This window comes from Propithecus coquereli, unplaced genomic scaffold (assembly GCF_000956105.1).
Source record: "Propithecus coquereli isolate 6110/MARCELLA unplaced genomic scaffold, Pcoq_1.0 Scaffold328, whole genome shotgun sequence".
NCBI classification, from domain to species: domain Eukaryota; kingdom Metazoa; phylum Chordata; class Mammalia; order Primates; family Indriidae; genus Propithecus; species Propithecus coquereli.
In genome coordinates, this window is record NW_012148930.1 from 378,520 (window position 1) to 388,364 (window position 9,845).

Genomic DNA, 9,845 nt, shown 5'->3' on the forward strand with positions numbered 1-9,845 from the left:
AAAAAAAATGGAAGTAAAATACCGGCTGCCAGCAGTAGCGTATAAACATAGGAGATGTGATTGTTGTTGAAGCATTTTTCCTTGATTGTTCAAGGAAAAGGTAAAAATGTTAAATAACTTTAGACTTTATTATGTATGTTGTTAAAATTCAAGGGAAAGCACTAAAAGAATGAAAAAAAGAGCTTATAACTTCCAAACTAGCAGCGAGGGGGAAAAAGGGAATAGGATATTTTGAAATCAGTTCAAAATAATTAAAATTGATTTAAGTGTTTGTGGTATTTCTTAAGTACCTAAGCAAAACCCTGAAGTTCTACAGATTCAGATCCTTATAACACTCAGATTTTATCATTGATGATTTTACCATACTGTTGGTATGTATTTGAACAGTGGTATACAATGAATTTGTTAGATCGTTTGTAATTCTTGTATACTTCATGCCAGGCACTGTCTGACTTAATCCTTACAATGATTATTATCATTTCCATTTTATGGATGAGAGAACAGAGATGCACACTATTATTAAATGCTATAGCCAGGATTCCTACTGAAGTTTGTTTGACTAAAGAGCCCTGACTTTCAGCCACTACTTCATCTAGTATGTTATAAAACTGTTAAGAGCCTTAAGCAACCTTAGAAATCATTTTGCCCAACCTCTTAATTTAAAAATGAAATAGGCCTGGCATGGTGGCTCATGCCTATAATCCCAGCACTTTGGGAGGCCAAGGTAGGAGGATTGCTTGAGGCCAGGAGTTTGAGACCAGCCTGGGTAACATAGTCAGACCCCCATCTCTACAAAAAATTTAAAAATTAGCTGGGCATAGTGGTGTGTACCTGTAGTCCCAGCTACTCAGGAGGCTGATGCAGGAGGATCGCATGAGCCCAGGAGTTCGAGGCTGTAGTAAGCTATGGTGGTGCCACTGCATTCCAGCCTGGGCAACACAGCAAGACCCTGTCTCTCAAAAAAAAAAAAAAATGCCTAGAGATGTTACAGAATTTGCACTTGTTTACAGAGTCAAATAGTAGTCAAGCTGCCTGCAAGGCACTTCCTGGGCTCTGCCTGGTCTCAAGCCTCAGCCTGCACCATTCTCCCCTCCCTCACCACCTGGAAGCCTCAGCAGCCTCCAGCCTCAGGAATTTCATAGATGCTTTTCTCTCTGCCTAGACCTCTCCTCACCTTGCTCACTCCCACTAATCCTTTAGGTTTGACCTTTTGTGTTAGGTAGGCCTGGGTAGATCCCTCCATTTACGGCATTCTGTATTTATCTCATGAGCATTTACTTGTTTTATCTATTTCTTCCTTTATATTATATTATGAGTTTCCTGAGAGCAGAGTCAATGTCAGCCTTACGCATCATTGAATTCTAAGTGCTTAGCACACTGGCATATATTAGCCACTCAATAAATATAGAATGAATTAGTGAATGAATATTATCTCATTTTTTAATTTGCTTTTTCTCTTTTATTCAGGTTATCATAGCCACCCCTGGGCGACTTCTGGATATAATGAAACAGAGCTGTGTAGAACTCTGTGGTGTAAAAATTGTAGTAGTAGATGAAGTAAGTAGTGATGTTTAAAAATATTAGTCACGTTATTTTATATAATTTATGAAAAGCATAATTTTATAATTTCATTGTATATTCAGAGCATTTTTTTCTCTCAAAGGAAAAAGAATACAGGGACTTTTAAAAAATTGCAGCAGTGGTTCTTGAGCTGATTCCCAGGTAGTACTGCAGCCAGTGTAAGGACTAGTACGCCACAGTTAAGCCAGAGCTGTCTTTTCCTAAGGGACAGAAAACACAAATTCAACAGGTTGTTTTCAAAATGATACGTTTCCTAAATATTTGGCGCTAGCTTTCATTCGTCTACAAAAATAAGGAACCAGTGGCAAATAATTATTAACAGCAATTTTGGAAGTAGCTGATAATGCTTAGCTGGATGGCCTTTTTTCATGTCTTTTTGTTTTCCGTGTGGACATAGGCATCTGTATTAATAGTTTTCATTTTCTGTGTTACATATGCCGCGTAGACGTTTTTACACTTTTGGCCTGCTTAGCAAGATGAAGTAAAAGCGAGATTACGCGGTGATATTCCACCATGCAAACAAGCGTGGGAACACAGAACTGTGTGTCCGTCCACACTGGGTATGTGCCGTTCCTGCCTGTGGGGCACACGTGTCTAGCCACACGACCCACCAGCAGGGACTGAGCAGGGGCCTGGTGTTACCCCGCGTCTTGGCTGCCTTTTGTGGGCCCCAGTAAATATCCCCAGTGGGATGCCAGAGGGTGTAGGAGGAACCACGTAGCCAGTACCCGAAAGACCGGGGTTGAACGTTTTCTGCACCTCCTGTGAGATTGTGGGCAAGTCATTTAATCTTCCAGAGCTGCGGCGAGGGTCAAGAATGGCTGTGAGAATGTGGCATAGACTGAAAAGTCCTGCAGAAATGGAAAATAACAATAGGCCTGTAAAAAGCACTGCTGAGTCAGCATTTTCCCGGCACAGCTGTTCTGTGGAACCGATTTGTCGCATCTGATTATCATTAGACTTACCGCCACCCTGAACATGTGCCTGGGCTTCCTTTTGTCGACAAGCCCGCGTTCTTCAGTTCTCCCCGTCTTACGAGCCCGAGAAGTAATTCTGGTATCGAATTTAGAGTTAGGCTCCATTCATCCTCACTTTTCTTTGTGGCGTTTTCATTTTCTTCAGTTAACAAGGTTTCGCGGGCACCGCAGTGCCGTGCTCACTGTTACGGCGCAGAAGCGTTCATTCGACAGACGGGTGTCTAGCTCCTGTCACGCGCAGCCTGTGTCCCCCTCCTCGGCATTTGGGGAATATGGTTTCCGCGTGGTCTAGAGGGGAAGTGAGCTGGTAAACACGATGCGTGATGTACCGAAACTGAAGTCGGTCCGGTGTGCTCTTTGGGTGTGGATTGGCCAACACTGGGCTGAGTCTGGGTGGCATCACAGAGAAGATTTGACGACCATTCAAGCCTACCACGTTCCGAAATCTTAGTGGAGAGAAAAGACACGTACACGTGAAGGCAAGAACACGATCATATGTACTGAGACACTAAAGTACTGAAGTGTACGGTGTAGGCCATGGGTTGGCAGACACTTTCTGTAAAGAACACATGGTAAACGTCTCAGGCTTTGGGGCCATGTGGTCTCCGTTGTGACTGCTCAGTACAAATGTAGACAGTATGAAAGCAAATGGGTCCGACTGGGTTCCCATAAAACCGTATTTACAAAAACAGATAAAGATCTGAATTTGTCCCCAGAGCTATAATTTGCCAACGACTGATACAAGCTGTTAGTAAAACAGTTGGACTATGTACGATATGCTTATTGTCCAGGAAAAAGAAAGTCGGAAGGAAAAACGAGAGAGTAACGTATTCACACTGGAAAAAAACGGCTTCTCAGAGGTAACGGCCTCAAAAGATGGAAACAGATTTAGAAAACGAGAGGATGTAAGCAGGGTCAGAAGTCCAAGTGCACGTGCAGAAGAGACAGGGAGGAGACCATCAGCTTGAAGAATGCTTGTGAGAAATAATAGGAAGTAAGGCTGGGTAGTTTGGGTGGGGCCAGATTATAGAGGGCCTTCAAAGGGAGGCAGAGGAATTTGGATTTGACGTGGGAGACAAGGCGGCTTTCTAAATTATTGAGTTGGGGTGTAACGTGTTGAAAGTGGTGGTTTAGGAAGGTCATTCTGCTGCTCAGTACAAGAGAAATTAAAGCAGAAAGAATCTGGAACACAGCAGCCAGCAGTCCAGACAAAGGAGGAGGTCAGAGACAGGGTGGCGGCAGTAGGAGGCAGGGGTTACACCAAGAGTCACCAGAGGGACGTTCTATTTTTTTTTTTTTTGAGACAGAGTCTCACTGTGTTGCCCGGACTAGAGTGCCGTGGCACCAGCCTAGCTCACAGCAACCTCAGCCTCCTGGGCTCAAGCGATCCTCCTGCCTCAGCCTCCCGAGTAGCTGGGACTACAGGCATGCGCCACCATGCCCGGCTAATTTTTTCTATGTATTTTTAGTTGTCCAGCCAATTTCTTTCTATTTATAGTAGAGACGGAGTCTTTTTTTTTTTTTTTTTTTTTTTTTTTTTTTGAGACAGTCTCACTCTCTTGCCGGGCTAGAGTGCCGTGGCACCAGCCTAGCTCACAGCAACCTCAAACTCCTGGACTCAAGCAATCCTACTGCCTCAGCCTCCTGAGTAGCTGGGACCACAGGCACGCGCCAGTATGCCCGGCTAATTTTTTCTACATATATTTTTAGCTGTCCAATTAATTTATTTCCATTTTTTGGTAGAGACGGGGTCTCGCTCTTGGCTGGAGAGACGGAATCTTGCTCTTGCTCAGGCTGGTCTCGAACTCCTGAGCTCAAAGGATCCACCCTCCTCAGCCTCCCAGAGTGCTAGGATTACAGGCGTGAGCCACCGCGCACCCAGCCTGGAGGGACATTCTTGAGTCTCCTGATGACTGAATGTGAGAGAGGAAGGAGAAAGCGGTGGTAGAGATGACTCCATAAGTTATAGTTGTGCCTTTAATTTTAGAAAAGGGCGAGTGGGCAAATGCTGAGTCTCAGTAGTAACTGAGTTTGGCTTTAGACATGTCGAATTTCATGTGAATGATGGACTACGGGGAAGTGTTCTGAAGATACAAGAACTATGCACTGGAATCCATGAGACATCATAGCTTCTCTCAGGGAGGAAGGTTAGAGAGAAATGGGCAGAGAGAGGCGAGGACTGGGGCTGAGGTCAGGTTTGGGGAGTTGGAGGATGAGTCAGTAAACGGAGAAGTCGTCTGAGAGACCAGAGAGGAACTGAGAATGAGTGACATCCCTGAAGAAGAGAGAAGCTGCTGTTTCAAGAGGGGCTGAGGACTGGGATTGTTCTTTGGAATAGGAAAGCTCTGCCCCGTCCCCCTTCTCTCTCCTGTCACACCTGTCCTTTGGCTTAGAATCCTGTCCCTGCCCATCTGCCTTCTCCCCCTTTATGTGTCCCTGACTCTGAAATCCTTACTCCCCAAGACAGGTTTTAGGCCTTCTTTGCTCCGTCGAACTGTGCACAGACCGTACGTCCCTCACGTTGTGTTTCCTGCAGTGGCCCGGTAACGAAGCAGTGTTTGCCCAGGTTCCCGAACGGTAAGAATCGCCTGGTGTGCTGGGTGAAGGTCGTGCAGGTCCAGACCCCTCGCTTGGGTATTCCGATTCAGTAGGTCTGAGAGGGAGCCCAGGAATCTTGAAAATACTCTTTCCAGGTGATCTTGTCTTCAGAGAGGCTTGGTACGCGCTGACTAGTAAGTCTGACATAAAGTAGGTGCTTGCTCCGTGCCTAGAGTTAACATATGTTCATGTTTTATAAAATGCACGTTCAGGGCTTTTTCCCTGCTAGACACGAGGACGTGGTGGAAAGTGAGACGGGTGAGCTGTCTGTGGAGCTGGGGCAGGTGTACTGCGCGGGGGGACATGGCAGTGGCAACCAGGGGGCTACCTTAGATTGGCAGTCGGGGGGCGCTGTCTGGGAAGGTGATTTTCGTGCTGAGATCTGAACGAGGAGCCAGCCACGCGAAGATGAAGAGAAGAGATGAGATGGGGGTTTCTGATGGCACCATTTCCTGGGCCGTGTGCGGGGACAGGAGCGGGTTTGGCGGTGGGGGGGGTACGAAAGTCTGTTGTGAACAGGTTGACTTTGAGGGGCCTGTTGGATCCGGGTGTAGTGCTAAGCTGGGCGTTGGTCTCTACCGCTGAGTTCAGGGAAGCGCATGTGCCAGAGACAAGATCTTGGGGGTCTCTGGTGCATGTGTGGCGTTCGGAGCCGTGGAACTTGTCGGTCTCATCTGGGGAGAGCGTATAGATGGGGCGGGGAGAGGGGCTGCGACACAGCGACACAGCGACACAGCGACACAGCGACACAGCGACGGGGCCGTCAGCAGACAGAGACGGAGAGAAGGGAAGGGGGTCTGAGGGGGAGTAGCCAGGGAGAGAGCAGAGGAATCGCAAGAGGAGAAACGAGGTGGTTGAAGGAGGCGGTGGGCAGTTATGTCATGTGCTGCGATCTAAAGTTCAGTGTGTAACATGCAAGTGTATGAATATTGTAAGTTTGGGTTGACCTGTTTCCCTGTTAGACCTTAAATTCTTTGAAGATAGGGTCTCTTCATGTGTCCCGACCACCTAGCACACAGCACTTCCGCTTTGTGTACAACGCAGGTTCTAGAGCCAGATTGCCAGGGTCCCTGTCCCGGCCATACCACTTGATCACTATGTAACGTGCCTCGGTTTCCTCATCTGTAAAACTGGATCGTAATAGTGCCAGCCTCACAGGACTATCATGCGGACAGGCGCAACACTCGGGAAGGTGTCAGTGAACACTCACAGCGAGAGCTGTGAAGCTCAGTTAGCCACTCAGTAAAGGTGTGGTGAGTGAGAGATGTCTAGCCGTGGGGACCCGCGAGTGGCGTTTTGGTGGTAGAGATGGAAGTCAGATTGTCAGAGATCAAGGAAGTCACGAATAATGCAGGAACTGTAGGCAACACTAAAAACAAACATTTTCCAGAAAAGTTTGGCAAAGTTTGTTTTAAAATTAGAGGACATCTGTGTTTACCTCTTTACTCTTACCTCCTCCTCTGTCTACGTTTACCTCTTACTGTTACATTTTCAGAGTAACTTGTAATTGTAAGTGGTTCTAATATTTGAAGCAGCTTATTTTTATGTACAGTGGTACTTTTATGTCTAAGAGCTTTTTCAAAGTACATATTTTTCACATTGTAATCTGCTAACATTCCTCTAAGGTAGGTAGGAAATAGATTTATAAGTAGAAAACTGAAGTGTAGAAAGACTAAGGTTTTCCCAAGTTCTGATTCATACTGACTTTCAAAAGCAGTTTAGATGGGACTTGCATGTGAATATTGTGTTTGTGTACATATAAATGAAAAAAAGTTTTGTGAAATAGTAATTACCCTTGCTACATGCAGTTTTTCTATTCTGATATTTTCTATTCTTGTTTTCCGGGTTGTTTTTTTTTTTTAATGCTGGTCATGGCCCACTCTCCATTTTGAATAACAGCTATAATTCATGCACATTAAAGACAAATTGGAAAATGGGGGGAGCATCCTATTTCCACCACCTTAGAAATAACCATAGTTAGTTTATTTCTTTTCACATTTTTTCTCCTGTGCATGGTTTGTAAGAGGCCTTGAGAGTTTAGATTTTAATCTGTGTACATTAGGAACCCTCGAAGGATTTAAGCAGGAGTGTATTATAATCAGACTCATACTATGGAGGTGAAGAAAGCAAGAAGACTGGTTCACAGGGTGAAGGGGAGGGTTTGAGCCAGGGCCGTGGCTGTAGGGGTAGGGAGGACGGATTTCCAGACACATTCAGGAGACTGAAAGTAAAGGAGGCGGATTATGGGAAATAGGTGAGTTTAGTTCTTTATACTTTGTTTGCCAAGTTTTCTATAGTGAGCATATCTGTTTTCTATAGTGAGCATATTTTTTAAAAAATTATATCTTAAAGATAGACAAAGACTGTCTTTGAATTTGACACTTGGGGTGATTTCTACCTGAATAAGATAGTTCCGGTGAGGTGCAGGGGTGGAGGCTAGTTAGTGTTTGAACAGCGAGTGGGAGGCAAAAAATGGCGGAGTGGAGACAGCAGGTCTAGACTAGTCTCTGGGAAAGCCTGTGTGAGAAGAGAAACGGCAGGATTTCTTCCCAGAGGCCCACGTTTTCCCAGAGCCGGGAGAAGCGAGGCAACCGCCCAAAATCCTGGGGCCTGGGTAAGTTTGCCGAGAAACGCTGGGCGTTTTCAGGACACGCTGTGTGCGTCTGTTCTCTGCGTCTCGTGATTAATGGAACACCGGCCGAGACTTACGCTGCAGGCGTTGTCCTAAGCCGTATGTATTTTATACTTTATGTCATTGATCCTTATAGTCGTTTGTGGTAGATACTGGTATTATTCTCATTCATAAAGGGAAAAACTAAGGCTTAAAGCTAATTAACTCAAAGTCATAGGTGGAGCCAGGATCAAATCCAATATAGCACTATTTCAGATTTTTTAAATGTCATAGAATGAATAATATTACAATGAATGTTCAAACTTTAAATGCCTACGTTACTGGACACTTAAAAATACAATGCCTTAATAGTTTAAAGTAATTGAATAGCTTATTCTTCCCTAATTATGGACACCTGGCTTGTATTACTATTTGAAAATCAAGACGGCCTTAATCTTTTGTTTTTTTTAAGCAACACTTAAAAATTTTCTGTGTGTTTGGTAATGCGTTAATTGTTGTGAAAATCCAACAATACAGAAGGATGGACAGACGTGAAAGCCCCGTCTTAGTCCGTTCCTGCTGCTGTAACAGAATACCCCAGACTGGGTAATTCACGAACAACGGAAGTTCGTTTCTCACAGTGCTGGAGGCCGGTCAAGGAGCCGGCAGATTCAGCGTCTGGTGAGGGCCTGCTGTCTGCTTGAGAGGCGAAGTCCTCTCGTCCTCTCGCGCCTTCACCCAGCAGGAGGGAGGGCAGCTCCCTTCAGCCCCTTTCATGAGGGCACTGGTCCCGTGCACAAAGGTGGCACTCTCATCGCTTGTCACCTCCTAAGGCTCTGCCTCTGGTTCCATCACGTTTCGGGTTCGGTCTCAACATACGAACATGGGGGAGACACCGACATTCAGGCCATAGCAGCCTCCAACATTAAGATTTTTATTTGATATTTTATTATAAACGTAGTATCTGTTCATGGTAAATAAAATCAAACTTTGCAAAAAGCTAAAAAATGAACATTGAAATTGCTCCTCCAACAGTCCTCCAGCCTTCTCTCCAGTGTTACTAATTAAGTTTCTTGAGTACATACACATGTGATATTTCATAACATAAATCGTATCCTGTTATACGCATGTACTGTGCTTATGCATATGTACTGTACTTTGCTTTTTTTCTCCTGGCAATCGTTCATTATTTAATAAAAGGCTTTCTGATCATTTTTCATGACAGCATAGTGTTGTATTATATGGATCTACCATTATTTACCAAGTCCCCTATTGATGAATATTTACAGTGTATATGGTGGTTTGCTACTATTAATAATGCCATAATAATCTTTGTATATCATTATAAATACACAGTTTATGATTTTACGTAAGTGTATATTTTCCACAGTTTATCCTTTGTCTTTTGACATTGTAGTGTATTTTTCTGTTTAAGAGTTTTTAATTTTTTATATTTCTAATTACATCAGTCTTTTCTTGAGTGGTTCTGGGCTTTAATGTCAAGCTGGACTAACTTTAAAATGATTTTATTTTAGGCTGATACCATGTTAAAGATGGGCTTTCAGCAGCAAGTGCTTGACATTTTGGAAAACGTTGCAAATGATTGTCAGACCATTTTGGTTTCAGCCACAATTCCAACTAGCATCGAACAGCTAGCAAGCCAGCTTCTGCACAATCCCGTGAGAATCATCACCGGAGAAAAGAACCTACCTTGTGCCAATGTGCGTCAGATAATTCTGTGGGTGGAAGACCCAGCCAAGAAGAAAAAATTATTTGAAATCTTAAATGTGAGTACCAAAGCAGTCAGCCATGTTTTACAGATTGGGTTTGCGTTTTTCAAAGCTCTTAAAAGAATGATTTTTAGATGCAGCTTTTGCGGAATTTGGTGTAGGTATTTAATAATAAATTGCTTTACCTGTCTCAGAATTCTGTGAGGATCAAATAAATTGTTACTTGTCAAAACATGCTGGATAGATGCAGGGTTGGGTTTTATTATAGAAGTATATTTAAATACTAAGATTCTTTCTTCTTCTTCTTTTTTTTTTTTGAGACAGAGTCTCACTCTTTTGCCCGGGCTA

The 9,845-nt window shown here is 44.1% G+C and overlaps 1 protein-coding gene across 1 annotated transcript in view; it reads left to right on the forward strand.

The window, feature by feature from the left end:
- Positions 1–9,845, forward strand: part of DDX59 (DEAD (Asp-Glu-Ala-Asp) box polypeptide 59) — a 34,017-nt gene that overhangs the window by 6,893 nt on the left and 17,279 nt on the right. Inside the window, exons 4-5 of the mRNA XM_012650450.1 lie at positions 1,468–1,557; positions 9,303–9,554. Of these exons, the coding sequence (XP_012505904.1) occupies positions 1,468–1,557; positions 9,303–9,554 (342 nt within the window). The remainder of the gene's footprint in view (positions 1–1,467; positions 1,558–9,302; positions 9,555–9,845) is intronic.